This window comes from Oryctolagus cuniculus, chromosome 8, assembly GCF_964237555.1.
Source record: "Oryctolagus cuniculus chromosome 8, mOryCun1.1, whole genome shotgun sequence".
Classification (NCBI taxonomy): Eukaryota; Metazoa; Chordata; class Mammalia; order Lagomorpha; family Leporidae; genus Oryctolagus; species Oryctolagus cuniculus.
In genome coordinates, this window is record NC_091439.1 from 3,049,804 (window position 1) to 3,066,040 (window position 16,237).

At 53.1% G+C, this 16,237-nt stretch overlaps 1 protein-coding gene across 7 annotated transcripts in view; it reads right to left on the bottom strand.

Moving 5' to 3' along the window:
• The window catches only part of INTS10 (integrator complex subunit 10), a 34,545-nt gene extending 19,059 nt beyond the window's left edge, over nt 1-15,486 (bottom strand). For 2 of the 7 annotated variants that reach the window (XM_002716862.5, XM_008267263.4), the window contains exons 1-9: nt 15,286-15,484; nt 14,996-15,063; nt 13,175-13,278; nt 12,392-12,531; nt 7,595-7,676; nt 6,632-6,772; nt 5,088-5,259; nt 4,176-4,345; nt 2,099-2,232 (exon numbers count right to left, since the gene is read on the bottom strand). In XM_002716862.5, coding sequence (XP_002716908.3) covers nt 2,099-2,232; nt 4,176-4,345; nt 5,088-5,259; nt 6,632-6,772; nt 7,595-7,676; nt 12,392-12,531; nt 13,175-13,278; nt 14,996-15,063; nt 15,286-15,414 — 1,140 coding nt within the window. In that variant the 5' untranslated portion in view covers nt 15,415-15,484. Of the gene's footprint in view, nt 1-2,098; nt 2,233-4,175; nt 4,346-5,087; nt 5,260-6,631; nt 6,773-7,594; nt 7,677-8,492; nt 8,579-12,391; nt 12,532-13,174; nt 13,279-14,624; nt 14,762-14,995; nt 15,064-15,285 lie in introns of those variants that run through there. The other 5 variants (XM_070047339.1, XM_017347276.3, XM_008267262.4 and 2 more) reach the window with 4 other exon arrangements.
• Nucleotides 15,487-16,237: the final 751 nt, after the last annotated feature.

Consider the following 16,237-nt stretch of genomic DNA (forward strand, 5'->3'; position numbering starts at 1 on the left):
TGACGACAGAAACCCTACTGGCCACAAGAAATGCTAGCTTATTCTGAGAGCACTGAGAGCAAAGCAGGATACGGCTGAGGGCTGAGCTCAGGGTCGCCCGGCACACCCTCTGCAGTTGACAGCACAGGCAGTAGTGAGCTGAGCCAGATGGGGGCAGGCTGTGGGGTGGAGTGACAAGCAGCCTGGGCTCGGTTAAGAAAGCGAGAACAGAAATGGGTGCAGATCGCAGCCAGAGTTCCGGAACAGCGCTGCAGGGCAGGCACATGACAGCCAAGACACGGAGGAAGAGCAGGCACCCCAAGGCCGTGGTGCCAGGTTACGATGGCCTGCAGGACTCACCTGGTTGCTAGGCAACTGCAGGTACACAAGTCACTGGGACAGTGGTGGGGGCAACACTGACAGTCCTCGGTCACATGGAGCCTGCACTTGGTGAAGGGACACACAGTGAGCCAGCCGAGGGACACCGGTGGTGGCAATGCAGAAAACTGAAAACCATGGAGGTGGGTGTCTGGGGGGCCTCCGAGAGGCACGGGTGGGCCTGCCGGGAAGTGCTCTGCAGGGTCCAGGCCTGGTCTAAGCAGGGTGGACGCCATCAGAGGTGGTGAAGCAGGGGAGTGACATCCAGCTCGGGTCTGGGTGGAGAAGAGTCCACGGGGCCCAAGGAGGACAGTGGGGAGGCAACCTGACTCTTCCAGGAAGGAGAGGACAGCTTGAAGCAGGCAGGGGCTGGGGCCACGTTACATGTCCTGAGTCTTGGGGGAACACGTCACGACTGTCAGTTGAAACTGGAAATACACAAGCTGTGCATCCACCTGGAAGCAGAGACGACTGTGGGCCTTGGGAGGAGGACCTGGAAGGCCCAGAAGGGAGCTCTGAGGTTTACCCAACCTGGGACGGTCAGGCGAGGAGGAAAGAGTGGACCGGGACACCTGGGAGAGCCGGCCAGGCAGGGTTCTCAGCCATAAGGCGATCACCAGCACAACTGTGCATGCGTGCATCTGCCAGTCAGTGGAAGAAGCAACTCAAACGAGCACTTATCAGATGGGTTCATAACCTTCCAAGCACTCGGAACAGCAGGTGCCTTCCCAGGTCGATTCCTCCTCCACACTGTCAGGGTCCACACAGACGGCCCCCTTCCCGCCCAGCACCCAGAACATTCCTTGAGGACGAAGAGGATGAAGGCTGGTAGGGGTGAGAGGGTGTGGCCCCTGGCTCCCTTGGGTCTTGCCCTCCACACGTCTTTGGAAGCCACGCTGTCACTTGTTCCCGCGGTGCCTGCAGACATCTCTGCCCTATGACAGCAGCCCCGAGCCGCTAGGACAGGGACCCCGTGGCCTGCAAAGTGGAGGACACTTATCGCCCAGCCACTTAGGAGAAACGTGCCACCACGGTGCCAGACAAGGCCATTTCCATTTTCCTCTTACACCTGGGGCCGCCATCAAAGATTTAATTTACACGAAGCTTGGGAATCACCGGCCCGGACCAGCCGGCCACGGGGCACAGCCGGGGGACGGCCGAACCTCCTCCTTCTCCGGCCTCTTGCAGCTCCATAAAACCTACCTCCCAACTTCAACCGAAAAACGCCAGAACCTCTCCTGCCTTTCTCCTCGGGCTGCCTGGGCTCTGAATACCCGCGGCTCTGCATCCTGAGCCCAGAACCACCACAGTCCCCAGCTCCAGCCGGACGGCAGCGCGGTTCTCATTCTGGCTTACATTTACCTAACCAACGTCGTCAGTTCAAAGATGCAGAAAACAGTTATGGGGGGGAGGGGGTCTCCCAGCCCCATCACTGCCGACCTTGTGGGCTGTCCTGTGCCCTGTGGGATGGTCACCAGCACCCACTCGATGCTGACAATACCCACCCTACCCTATGAAGCCTTGACAATTAGATGTCATCAGAAATGGCCAAATGTCTCCTTGTGGGGCGGGGTTGGGGGGGGGGAGTCACCTCTTATTGAGATGAGAACCACTAATGTACACAGCAGCTGCATTCTGTAATTTTAAAGCCCAAGCTTTACAGAAAGCTGCATTTTGCAAAGATTCACGTCCAGCGAACCACAAACATCTACCTGATACCAATCCCATGTGGAAGGCTTACCATGGTTTTCTCTCGGCCCTCGGCTAGCTTCCTCTTCTTGTGTATGTGTTTACTGCGGTCAACCTCCACGTCGCCGTAGACATTAGAGACATCTTCGAGAAGAACCAGTGGGACCTGGCTTGGGGCGTTAGGACCTACAGATGGCCGAAAACAGCAACACTCAGAAACACAGCAGGGAGGTTTTTTGTCTCCGCTGCCGCCAGGCCCCCTAAAGACACTGGTGGTGAAGCCGGGCAAAAACAAACAGAACCAACTTCCGAAGGTCACGCTCGACGGCACCCACCCTGCAGGAGAAGAACAGCGGTGCCGCCCATGTGAGCAGAGAGAAGCAATCTGAGGGGGAAAGCTGGCGTCGCGGTGCAGGGTTGGACCCGCCAGAAGCAGCAAGAGCACCGTGACTTCCGGGGTGCCTTTTTCCAAAAGGTATTTGAAACTCGGCACCAAACAGTATCTGACGAGGAACCACCTAGGTGACTGGTTGTGCGCCGTTGCTGACAGCAAAGAGAGTGATGAACTGCGATACTTCCAGATGAACCAGAACCAAGAAGAGGACGAAGACGACAACTAAAACTCATTTATCTGGAATACTCTGTATGAGTGCTTGAATAAAACTTGGAAACCAAAAGGAAAAAAAAAATAGACAAATGTGGCAAGGGGAAGAATACCTAACTCCAGAAGGATGCCGACTCCAACTGCGTGTAAAAACAAAGGTCATTTAAAATACGTCCCATATGAGTACAGGGAAATGAACAAATTCACAGGTTTACAAAAAAGCACTGTACAGATACACCAAACAGCTCCCTCGGGGGGGGGGGGCACAAGTGACAGTTTCTTCTTTGCATTTGCTCTAATCAAGAATTGTGAACCCATCATACAATCACTATAAAACTACACCTGCACCATAATTACAAATTCCAAACAAAATCAGAGTCCACGGAAAACTGTAAGGCAAAACATAAAAATGAAAGCTGTGTTATGGCTGGAGGATCGTGGGTGGTCTCATCCTCTTATTTCTAGTTCTCAAACTTTCTAGAACATATGTGCACACCGTACACAAATGTACATACATATATATGACTCATCATACTTGGAAAATCTTTGCCCATTGTGATATCTTGGTGAAATCTACCTCAGTGCTTAGCTTTACCTGCTGTTTTCTCAAAATAAAGGCATGCAATGCTTTCATCTCATTTCAGAGTACCTTTTGCACAGACACTTTTAGAGAAAACGTACCTACATTAGAAACTACCAACTAAGCCAAACTAAACCAACCATAACTACCACCCTGCAGTTATCTGGGCACAACAGCAAAGGTCAAAGAAAACATTTCTAGGGACCACTGCTGTGGCATAGCAGGTTAAACCACAGCCTGCAGCACCAGCATCCCCTAAGGGCGCCAGTTCGAGTCCCAGCTGCTCCCTTTTTTTTTTTTTTGACAGGCAGAGTGGACAGTGAGAGAGAGAGAGACAGAGAGAAAGGTCTTCCTTTGCCATTGGTTCACCCTCCAATGGCCGCCGCGGCTGGCACACTGCAGCCGGCGCACTGCGCTGATCCGAAGGCAGGAGCCAGGTGCTTCTCCTGGTCTCCTGTGGGGTGCAGGGCCCAAGCACTTGGGCCATCCTCACTGCACTCCCGGGCCATAGCAGAGAGCTGGCCTGGAAGAGGGGCAACCGGGACAGAATCCGGCGCCCCGACCGGGACTAGAACCCGGTGTGCCGGCGCCGCAAGGCGGAGGATTAGCCTAGTGAGCTGCAGCGCCGGCTTGCAGGTGCTCCCTTTCTGATCCAGCTCCCTGCTAATGTGCCTGGGAAAGCAGTGGAAGATGGCCCAAGTACTTGGGCCCCTGCACCCACCTAGGAGCCCTGGATGAAGCTCCTGGCTCCTGCCTTTGTCCTGGTCCAGCCCTGGCCATTGCAGTCATTTACGGAGTGAACCAGCAGAGGAAGATCTGTGTCTCTTTCTCTCTAACTCTGCCTTTCAAATGAATAGATAAATCTTAAAAGAAAAAAGGAAATGTTTCTGTCCCTCTCACCACCCCTAACAAACCAGTGGTTCAGCCTCTGAAGCACGCACCAACCTTGGAAGAGAGACGGCTGGATGCTGTTGACATACTGGAATGCGTTCCTGAAGAAGACCAGCATGGTGGAATAGACTACTTGGTTTTTGTATTTTGCGTGCGCTTCGTTATCAAAGTTATTCATGTATCTGCAGAGATCCTTCATCCTATGCAGGATATCACTATAGCTTCTGAAAGACAAAGGATGGCAAAGTCACGTACCCTGGACGTTGTCAGGGCAAGGGTCAAGGACAGCTCTCGCAGAACCATCACCAAATGCAGCTCTGCGCAAGCACAGCGACTCTTCACTGTCCCCATGCCGGTGACACATCTCCCCTTCTGAGTCAGAGCACACCAAGCTCTCAGGACACTGATGTGCCAAGAAGCATCTCTGCCCTGAACCACCGAGGAGTGCTTCACCTTCAAGTCACCTGCAGGGTTCATACTTCCACCAGGAATCTCTTGACCAAGAGAAAAACCTGCTCTCTTTCACTTATTTAGAGTGTTAGAATATGTGCAAGCCTGTTGCCTGCGGCACCAACATCCCACATGGGCATCGGGTCAAGTCCCAGCTGCTCCGCCTCTGATCCAGCTCTCTGCTATGCCCTGGGAAAGCAGCAGAAGATGGCCCAAGTGCTTGGGCCCCTGTACCTGCATGGGAGACCTGGAAGAAGCTCCTGGCTCCTGGCTTTGGACCCACAAAGATCCGGCCGTTGTGGCCATCTGGAGAGTGAACCAGTGGATGGAGTATCTCTCTCTCTTTCTGTAACTCTACCTCTTAAATAAATAAATGAAATGAAATTTGCCCTAAGAGAAGTGTGCCTATGCACTAATTACACAGTTTTTAAAAAGTGTTCTTTGTTGCTCACAAGGATCCTGAGATTATGGGAATAAATGATTTGATTGGCAATTTCAAAATCAATCGTTTATTACCGTCTTCCTTTGTCCATCTGCCACTCGCATCTCACTCCGACGACATTCAGAATCTTAAACAACCTCTCCCAGGGGTCCACGATCTGGGATGACTTTTCGGTCAGCCCTTCTATGACGTACTTCTGAGAGCTCCGTTTGCTGGGTGACACCAAGTCAGATGCATCTTGGGCACCTGGGGTGTGAGAAAATGGCAGCAGGACAATCGTGTGAGTACTTACCACACAGCGCGGTGCCTGAAATACACACAAGGGCCCGGAACCCCGGCACATGACCGTCACGCGCCTGGTCAGTGACGGACTGCACATACCACGGGGGTCCCCTAACGCTGTAATATCTGGAAGGTCCCCGCAACCCTGTGGACACAAAGCTGAAGAAGCAGCAAGAGAAAAGGAACTGCAGAAGGAGAAAAAGGAAAATAAAATTTAAGAAAAGTTCCCAGCAAAGGGTTTAGCAGAAGCTTCGGCAGACCTCAACCAGCTCCTTAAAAAGTCTGAAGACCCTGGAGCCCAGCGCCAAGTGGTTTTCCTTAATAAAGAAGGTTCACGGTGCACTATCTGCCTCCAAGCAAACCCGTGGTGGAAAGAAGGACACACAGCACACACAGCACTATGGATGCATGTATGGACACATGTCAAAGGAGACGCCAGTCCCTGAAGACCTCGTAGTGCACGGGACATGGAGACGGGAGACTGTGACGGTGACCCTGACCCTGTGCGGCTCTAGGCTCGTGTCTCTGTGTCTCAGTGTTTTTTAAAAAAGAAAAAAACCCACAAATTTAATAGAAGACAATTTACAGAATAAGGACATAAAGAAGTGAAACATTTCTGTCCAACTATGTGTTTATATTTTAGAAGAATTTTAAAAATTTCAAGTTTACAAAGTAAAAATGTTACAGTAAGCTAAGGCTAATTTATTATGGAAGAAAGAAAAAACAACGTCTCTGTGTCACGCAGCTTAAGAGTCCAGTGTGTGTACAGGACACGGTGGTGGGCCCTCAGTCACTCACCACTTCCAGTCCTGCACCTTTCATGATGGGAACGCCCCCTGAGAGGTCCCATTTTCCATCTTCCAGGTTTTTCTACGTTTAGATACGTACAGATACAGAGGATGGTGTTACAGCTGCTTGCAGCATGCAGTACAACCAACAGGCTGTACAGTATCGTGGCGCAGGAGCCACAGGCTACGCTCTTTGGCCTACACCACCAAGGTTTGTGGAAGTACACACTTTGATGCCAACGCAACAAAATCCCCTAACAACGCACGTCTCCAAAGTGGCACTGTCACTAAGGGGTGTGTGTACTTCACTCAAGGACCCACCCATGGCCACAGGCCTCAGCAGGAAGTGAGCTGTGAACTGTGGCACATGAGCAGCCCAAGCTCAGGGAGCAGACGGTGCGGACCGAGGGGCGGAACGGCTCCCAGAACAGTGTCGTCTAGACACCGCCCTTTGGAAGGACTGTCGAGTTGGCTGCACCCCAGGGAGGAGAATCTGCAGTTTCACTTTAAAGCCTTTCTGAGGGAAGCTGCAGGAGACACCCACTTACCTTGATGCTGACTTTCTACCTGAGTAGACCGAGTGACGTAATTGATATAAAACTCAGCTGCCTTGTTCAAGTACTTATATAACAAATTGGCAGGCAATCGAACATCGTGGTTGTTGATTATGAGAGGAAGGACATCACAAACTGTTCAAGGGGAAAGAGAAGAAAAAGCCGGTGAGGTTGTCCACCCTAGGGGTCTGGCAAAGACCACATTTATTTCTGAGTTCATTTCAGGTAGCACCTAAAATGCATAGCAGGGGACAGGGCAGGCTTTCAACCCAGTGACTAAGATACCCACATCCCAGATCAGAACGCCTGAGTTCAGCTCCCAGCTTTACTCCACATTCTGGCTTCCAACTAACGCAGACCCTGGGAGGCAGCAGGTGATGGTTCACAGAGGTGGGCCCCACCACCCAAGGAGGAAACCTGGGTTGAGGTCCTGGGCCCTGGTTTCACCCAGACCCAGTCTCCACTGGTGCAGGCCTCTGGGGAGCAAACCAGCAGGTGGGGTCACTTGTGTGCACACACTTTCTCTCTCTCTGATTAAAATTTAAAAAAAATAAAAATTAACTATATGGGCGAAAAAGATCATTTTATTTTCCAAGTGCGAGGGAACACCAGCAGATGGGGTCAGCAAGGAGCCCCCGAGGCCAGCCCTCTGTCAGGGAAGGGTGTGGTTCTCACAGTAGCAGCCAGCTCAGCCACCTACTATTTATTATGCTTCCTCCGTACACAGGTGGCTACATACATTCTTTCAGAGATAACAAATATTCCATCATAAACACGTAGAGGTCATTTAAAACGCCGTCTGGACTGATGGCAAGATAAACGACATCCCATAACAGGAGGAGCTCCAGTGCTTTCCACGACGACCTCATTGCTGACAGCACACGGACCCCAACACCCCAGCACCCCAGCACATGCTGCTTTCACTAAGAAGGTGGTGTGAGATACAAAGTACCTTACCAAATAACTTTCTAAAGCAATTAACCGGAGATTCTTGCTCTTCAATGGTTTCCGCCTCCAGGAGTGCCTCCCCTAGGCCGACCTATTCAGAAAAGAACCATTTAAATGAAGACATCGGGGCCAGCACGGGGCACAGTGGGTTAAACTGCAGCCTGTAGTGCCAGCAACACATATGGGCACAGGTCTGAGTGCTGGCTGCTCCACTTCCCATTTAACTTCTGCTCATGCACCTGGGAAAGCGGTAGAGGATAGCCCAAGTGCTTGGGCCCCTGTTACCCACAACGAAAGACCCAAAAGCAGCTCCTGGATCCTGGCTTAGGTCTGGCCCAGCTATGGCCACTGCAGTCACTTGGGGAGTGAACCAGTGAATGGAAGTGCTCTCTCTCACTCTCTGTTACTCTTTTAAATAAAATAAATACTCTAAAAAAAAAAAAAAAATGAAGACATCAGAGTTACCTGAAGAAACACGGTGTTTACATTTGTCTCCTGTTACGTGTACATTCAAACTTCCCTGAGACAAAGCATCATACTTCAACGACCAGAACACAAGAGAACACACCAGGACCAGGCAGCCCGGAAAGCTAAATTCACCTGACCTCTCTGCTTCAGGGATTTGCTGAACAAAACTAAAATGCTAACAAAAGGTCTCCAGAAACTTAAGCGCAGTATCAGAACTAGAGATGGAATGAAACCATAAATAGAGATTTTTTTCTAAGAAATGCAGATACTAATGATATTACTTCAGGATGGATTAAGCAGACACATTTGTCTCTCGTCAGTTCTCAAGAGCTGGACACCCTGTCTGGGTTAGGCCACGCACGTGAAGCCCCCTCTCCAACACGGCTGTCCTGGCACAGCACAAAGGCCTTATCACAGCCCGCCAAGGCGTCTGTGTTACCTTCCTTGAAGCAACCATACAGGGACCCTCCATGGTCAGGGTGGAACCATGCAACAGGTTACAAGTCAGTCACGACCTGGGAGCACCCTGCCCCCACCACTCATCTCCACTCAGAACCTCAGAATACGACCTCACATGTCCTTAGTTACGAAGACATCACACTAGAGGAGCTGGGCCCTGCACCTAGTGACGGGGGTCCTTACAAGGCCACATGACGACAGAAGCATAAACTGGAGTGAGGACACTGCCAGCCTTGGACTGACAACCACTCCTAGGCACCGCCAGGCACCAGCTAGAGGGGGACACTCCCCTAAAGTCTGGAAAGGGCACACGGTCTCGCCCACATCCTGCCTTCGGACTTCCAGCTGCCCGGATTGGGGACAGCTTCTGTTGCTTTAAGCTACCTAGTGTGGCAGCAGACCTAGCAGAGGAACACGGTGAGGTGTGGGAAAGGTAACCAGGGCCGGAAGCCAAAGCAGCGGCGTTAGAGGGTACGTGGTCAGAATCCATGGTCTGGCCCTGCCTGCTTACTGGCCAGGGCAAGTTACAGAAACGCTTAAGACTCGGGCCCCTCATCTGCAGAGGAAGACGCTGCTCAGTCTAGGGGACCTGGGGAGACAGAGCAGGCACCCAGCAGGCATTACAGGCACAGGGAAGTGGCGGGGACAGAACTGTTTCACTGGACAGAAGCACATGATGAACGCAGCTTTGAGAAATATACACGAGGGTGCCCTGGCTACACCTGCTCCCGTCACTGCCGTCCACCACAGATGTGCCACGGCCGAGGACCCTCACCGGAACAGAGTGGATGCTGGAACCATGCCCTTGAACCACCACAACTGGAAAGTCTAATCAGGAAGGGACAGTCTGGTGCCCAAACTCGAGCGGACTCAATGGAAGAAAGCAAGGGGGCTTCTGCCGCTGCCAAAAGCCCAGTTCCTTTAGAAGAGCTTCACGAGTCAGACCGCACCGAACAGTGTGCACCTGAACCAGAACCACTCGGTGAGGGCCAGGAGACCCCAGCAGAGGGCTAGGTGACCCCGCCCACAAGCCCAGGACAAGACGAGGAGGCTGTGCGGCCCACCAGACAAGCCCCAAGACACAGTAAGAAGCAAGAGGCGCGGCAGACAGCCAACGGGAATCCAGATGATGCCAGTCTGGCATTCCCAGGGAAAGGGCGAGGAAGGTCTCTGCCAGCACCACCCGGGATTCTCCGGTCAACACGGGAAGCTAACGTCTGTCAAAGCTGACACCACTCGCAACACCTCAAGGCTCTGAGTATGCTTAGCAGGTGCCCACCTCACTGCTGCAGGTAAGACGCATAGATCGGCAGCAGCAGGCACTAACAGCTGCCTTCCTCGGACCACTGCTTGGTGGATTCAGACGCAAAGACCCAGGAGTGGCAGAGCACAAGGCTGGAGCCACGTCTGCCCTGTACTTTGTAGGGGTCCACAGCTGGCTTCACAGAGAAAAAAAGTTGCAACAAACTAGAAACCCACCATGAAAACAGAGGACAGATCAGTTATGACTGATAAACAGGACAGCAGGACATGGTTCAGCAGAACGCCCCACTCACAGCGTGAAGACGGGGATGGTGAGACACGCACACTCCAGGCGGCAGCATGTCCAGAGCTTGGCAGAGAACGGAAGCAGCTAGGAAAAGTTGAGGTGGGAGTGGGAAACACAGGGGGGACTAAGGAAGAATGAAACCGGAAGGTTCCAGATCATCAGCTAAAACAAATGAAGACCTTCACGGCGCTCAGGAACGCCGGCAGCGGGACCGCACACGCACTGAGCCATCCTGCACTGCAGCAGGAAGGAAAGGTGTTGCGCAAACGCCTAGGAAGAGACCGACAACTGCTTCCCACTGACGGACACAGACAGACAGACTGTACGGCGAGCCAGGGAGCAGCAAGACAGGCCCTTCCGGATAAGCGCTCAGCTCCAAGGCAGAGAACCGCTGAGGGCAAAACAGTAGCGACACGGATACACAGTTCAGCATCAGAGCCAGCTAGCCTGAGGACACCTGCAAAGCTAAACAAATGCCTCTCCAGAGGGGAGGCTGGACCTTAACACTTAACACGTAAGTCAGCCTTCTGACGGGGGAGCCGCCGCCGGAGCCCCGACACTGACTTAGCATTACATCAAAACCCGTTTGATCCTGGTGTGGTGCGACCCCTCGGGGACCCACTGACGCGGTCTACGCCTGCCAGCTCTACTCGCCTTCTACAGAGCCTGCGGTACCACGCACGCGTGCCATCGCCACGGCAACAAGAAGCATCTCTGAAGTACAAGTGTCTACTGCACATGCACCACGCGACGCTCAATTCCGAGATGAGTCTGCAAGTGCGCAGGTGCTGTCCTGGTGTAGCGGCCACACTCTCAGCTCCCGATGGGGAACACGTGGGCACCCCATCAGCCCTCAGTGCTGGGACCACCTCAGTGACCTGGCGGGGAAGGAGTTGGCGGAGGTCCCTGGACTGCATCCCTCTTATCCCGTCTCACACTAGTGAGAGCTCAACAAGGATAGGGATGCCTGCCTACGCCCAAGAACACACCAAGAATTCTAGTTCTCAGATTCCAGTACTGGCTTCACTTAGGCCTGACGATGATGTTAACTTTTATTTTTTTTTTTTCTGACAGAGTTAGACAGTGAGAGAGAGAGAGTGAAAGGTCTTCCTTCCATTGGTTCACCTCCCAAATGGCCGCTACGGCTGGCACACTGCGCCGATCCAAAGCCAGGAGCCAGGCGCTTCCTCCTGGTCTCCCATGCAGGGAATCTGGGCCTCCACTGCCTTCCTGGGCCACAGCAGAGAGCTGGACTGGAAGAGGAGCAACAGGGACAGAACCGGTGCCCTGACCGGGACTAGAACCCGGTGTGCCGGCGCCGCAGGCAGAGGATTAGCCTAGTGAGCCGCGGCGCCGGCCCGATGATGTTAACAGATGAGCCCGGAAGGAAAGACCGTTCAGACACAACACCCACTAGAGAAGCCTAGAGACCCACTCCTGGGACGATCCAGGAATCTGTTTGACAATCAGCCTTTCTGTCCTCTGCTGAGAGGGAATCCAGAGGCCACACAACATGGAAATGCGATTTTTATCTTTTTACTGATTCTAATTTTTTGGTTTTTCATACTATTACAAGTTGTCTGAAAATGCCCCAACATAAATGCTTTACTGTTAGGCAGCTGGCATTACTGAAGTGTAATTGTTATTGAAATTCGTACTTTGAAGTAAGGGAACATTCTATTTTCATGTATGTTCACGCTACACTTTGAAATTCCTAAGAGGAAGAATATAAAACAGCTCTCATTTCAATCCATACACGCCGTTGAACACGAGGGAAAGGGTGCTTGTGTGCTGCACTGTCAGAGCTGGGTGACTGCTTCCTCACTGAGGAGACTTCTGGAATGCACGGTTGCTAACAGCGACGTCCTTGTAGCTTCACCATAACCAGGGATCCCTGCATCCCTGCTTCAGTGCCTCACACACTGTGGCTCCTGAGAGCACTGACCAATCTCAAGATGGAATTCACCTTCTCTTAAAAACCAAAGAATCGGGGCCAGCGCTGTGGTGTACCAGGTAAAACCACTCCCTGCAGTGCTGGTGTCCCATATGGACGCTGGTTCAAGTCCCAGCTGGTCCTCTTCCAATACAGCTCTCTGCTGTGACCTGGGAAAGCAGTAGATGGCCCAAGTGCTTGGGCCCCTGCACCTGCGTGGGAGACCTGGAAGAAGCTCCTGGCTCCTGGCTTCAGATCGGTGCAGCTCCAGCCATTGTGGCCAAATGGGGAGTGAACCAGAGGATGGAAGACCTCCCTCCCTCTCTCTCTCTCTCTCTCTCTCTCTCTGCCTCTCCTCTCTCTGTGTAACTCTGCCTTTCAGATAAATAAACCTTACCCCATGTTGCACCACAGTTTCAGGGAAGCGCCTCAGGAGCAGCAGCAGCATCTCTGATCGCTCCAGTGTGTTGAAGCATTGCTCCGTGACCTTCAGTAACATTTCACACTGGACTCGACCCGGAAGAGTTTCAAATAAACCTGCGCAGAACACATTTCACCTTGAAATTTCTTTCCGACAGAAAACACTGCAGCATAAGTGCCAAGCAAGGCATTTTCAGATACATGAATCCCCCAGTGGTCAGGTTTCACCTGCGCCCGGCAGGCCCCAGGTCTGACCGCACATAGCACTAGACTTGTGCTGGGCAAGCATACAGCATGCGGATGCCCGGCTGCATCCAAACAATGACATACGTGAGATACACAGCACGTGCTTGGTTATGCTAAAACGACCTACACCATCTACTTGCTCTTTTATTTAAGTCTGAAATCTCTGACCACTCACAACAACCAACACAGGGAAAATGGAAAGGAAAAGCGTCACAAATGACTAAGTTTCTCTCCCGTTTACAGAGATTTAGACTTAGCGAATCTACAGAAGCTTACTGGTTACTGTAAACCCTGTAAAAAATACATTCCATTCCTCGGTCTCACTGACAAATCCACATCCTTTAAGGAAGCTCAACGGGCTCAGGTGACATTACTACAGACTTCAGTGGCCAAGAATAAAACGCACATATGGGTACCAACAGCACAGGTGTGACTTGAGAATTCACCATATATGGTTGGATATCCTAGAAACGGTAATTTATTATACATCGTCAAGTTATTAATCCATTCTTACTTCTTAAAAATTGGGTCTGTTTATCCTGTGAGTCATTCCTTAGCGCTGATGTAATAATGCTGATTTCTCGCCACACCACCGGCTGGTCTGGGAAATTCACAAACCTGTTTTTAAAACGAATGCATTGAAAGAAAATGTCAGATTCTGTTCAGAATCCAAAACAAGAAGTACGTTAGCATTTAGGAAAGACAGCTTTCTGTATTCCAAGTGAGTGCTTGGATATTCTAAAATAAAGATACAAAGCTGGTTAGTTTAGAAAAATAAGTACAATAGTCTTCTCCTTAGCCACAGGTGCACATCCTAACAACCCCATGGATACCTTGCTGGGACGGATAGAGTCCAACCTGATGTACACCATGCCTCTTTTTGTAAATATACGGCTATGATAGTTTAACAGAGGAATCAGGCACTGCAAGAGATCACCAATAACTCATAATAAACCCTAACAATGTGCTATAATAAAAGTTGAGGACGTGGTCTCTCTCACAGGGTGCCTTCTCCTGTGCTCACCCTTCTCATGACTCTGTGAGAAGACACCATGCACACGGGATCAGATGACATGAGGGGACCCTCTGGGGCACTGTGACATTAAAAGCTGCTACTGACCTTCTCCCCAGGAAGCTATCTGAGGAAATCGTAGGCAGTGCCTGTCTCCTCCTGCAGGGGCAGGGAGCCATCCGTCTGGGCAGCGTTTCTACTCTGTGTACACTGCCTGCCTGTTACTCCCTCAGTGGCCATGCTGGCTATCGGCTCAGCTTGGCAACGCTGCAGTTCTTGTGCACAAGCAACCCTTAGAAGAGCGTGTAATCTAACACGCGTGAAGTGTGTAGTCCTGGATTTTCCATTCAGTATTTTTGGACCACGGCTGACCACAACTAACTGAAAATGCAGAAAGTGAACCAAGGATGGGGGTGCCTACTACACTCACCAGTCTTTAGAGGTTTCTACAAGTGAAAACACAACTACTAATATATAAAGAAGTGTAGTGGGCACTGTGGTGTAGTGGGTAAAACCGCCACCTGCAGTGCTGGCATCCCATATGGATGCCGGTTCGAGTCCGGCAATCTAGCTCTCTGCTATGGCCTCGAAAAGCAGTGGAAGATGACCCAAGTCCTTGGGCCCCTGCACCTGTGTGGGAGACCAGGAAGAGGCTCCTGGCTTCAAGTCGGCACAGCTCCAGCCATTGCAGTCATCTGGGGAGTGAGCCATCAGATGGAAGACCTCTCTCTCTCTCTCTGCACCTCTCGGTAACTCTTTCAAGTAAAACAAAAATCTTTAAAATATATACATATAATAAAGAAGTCCTAAAAACTAATAATAAACTGTGTGAAAGAAAAAAGGAGCAAAGGAAAATCATACAAAAAGAGCAGAGCTGAAATGATATTCAGTCTCATAGTTAAGTAGTAGCAAGTGGCACCTTAGAAAAATAGCAAGACCCCACGTCTCTTACCATTCGGGCAAAAATTAAAGAGACTGAAAATCTTCAATGTTGGCAACGGTGTGGGAAAACCGCCCCTCTTCTTACACACCATTCGTGGAAATATCAACGGAGATAGTACTTTATGGAGACTAATACAGACACAGGTGCTCAAAACTCGTTCAGGAGGGCCTTGCAGACCTGTAACTTACTAGGGTCCGAACCTTCGCGAGGAGCAAACTAACGGATACAAGGGGTGGGGGTGGGGAACCAATGCGCTCTGTGCCGCTGGTAAACCAGACGCGCCCCTCAGGGGCAGGTGCACCCGAGGCCGTGCCCCCAGCCCCCGCCCCGGGACCCTGGACCCCCAGGCCACCCGGCCCCGCGTCTCTCCCGCCACTCACATGTCGTAGAGCAGCCTCCCCGCGGTGGCCGTGCGCTCCGCGTTCCGCTCGATCGTGTACATCTCATACTGCAACGAGGCGGACTCGGGTCACCGCGCTGCCCCGCGGACACGCGTGACCCCGGCCTCAGGCCCCCAGGCCCGAGGGCGCCGCCCCGACCGCTTCTCCCCACCCAGGCGGCGGGGCCCCGCTTCCAGACCCGCCCGCGCCCACCCGCCCCTTCCCCGGGGCCGCCGGGGGAACCGGGGTGCGGGGCTGAGCCGCGGGGGGCCGCTGCCGCCGCGCCTCACCTGGATGTTAAAGTCGGCCGGGTAAAGGCTGCGGGCCGTGATCAGCCACGCCTTGGCTGCCCACAGGTCATGGGGCACCAGCTCCCGGGCTCGCTGCACCAGAAACTCGCAGTCGCCTTGGGCCGACATGACCCAACGCGCCGCTTCCGGCTCTGGGGCCGCCGCCGCCGCCGGCGCCGGCGCGAGGGCCACTGCGCATGTCCGCAGGCGCGCGCACGCGGAGTGCGCTCCGGACGCTCGCCGGGTTTTGCGGGCAGCGCCCGCCCGTCGGCGGTGCGTCCGCGCCAGGTCCTTCCCGCGGCTGAGAGACCCCGCGGTTTCTTTCTCAGGGCACCGGCAAGATGTGGAGAGCTGGATTGCGGTGCCGGCGCGATCCCGGGCCGAGTCCCGGAGCATGCGCGGCGGGCCGGGCGTCGCTAGGCTACCTCACGCGCTTCGCCCTGCGAGGTGCGGGGCCGGCGGGGCCCTGGTGCGCCCGGGACCCTGGGCTGGGCTGGCAGGAGCGTGGCTGCACGCTGCCCTTCACCCAGACTCGGGCTTCGTCGTATTTTTCAGGGAAGGGAACCAAACCAGCGCTGTCTCACTGTCTCAGCGGGAGACACCAGTGTTTATTTAACTGGCAGAAGGAATGAGGGGCACAGGGAGCCCGCATAGCTCATCAGCGTTCTCACCAGGACTGGTGTGGCCAGCAATACCTTCCCTTTAAAGCCGAGGGGCTAGGGGCCGGCGCAGCCTTGGTCGCCAGTCCTGGGATGTAGGGGTTGGGTGTCAGTCTCCCAGGTGGGCAGCAGGGACCCAGGCCCTTGGAGCCACTACCTGCTGCCTTCTGGCCAGGCAGGGACGCGCAGTGGGGCCGGTGCTCCAGCCTGGGGACTCCGAGGTGGGATGCAGGCATCCAGAGCCGCAGCTGAACTACGCACCACGTGACCGCACCCAGGCCAGCCTCCTGGCC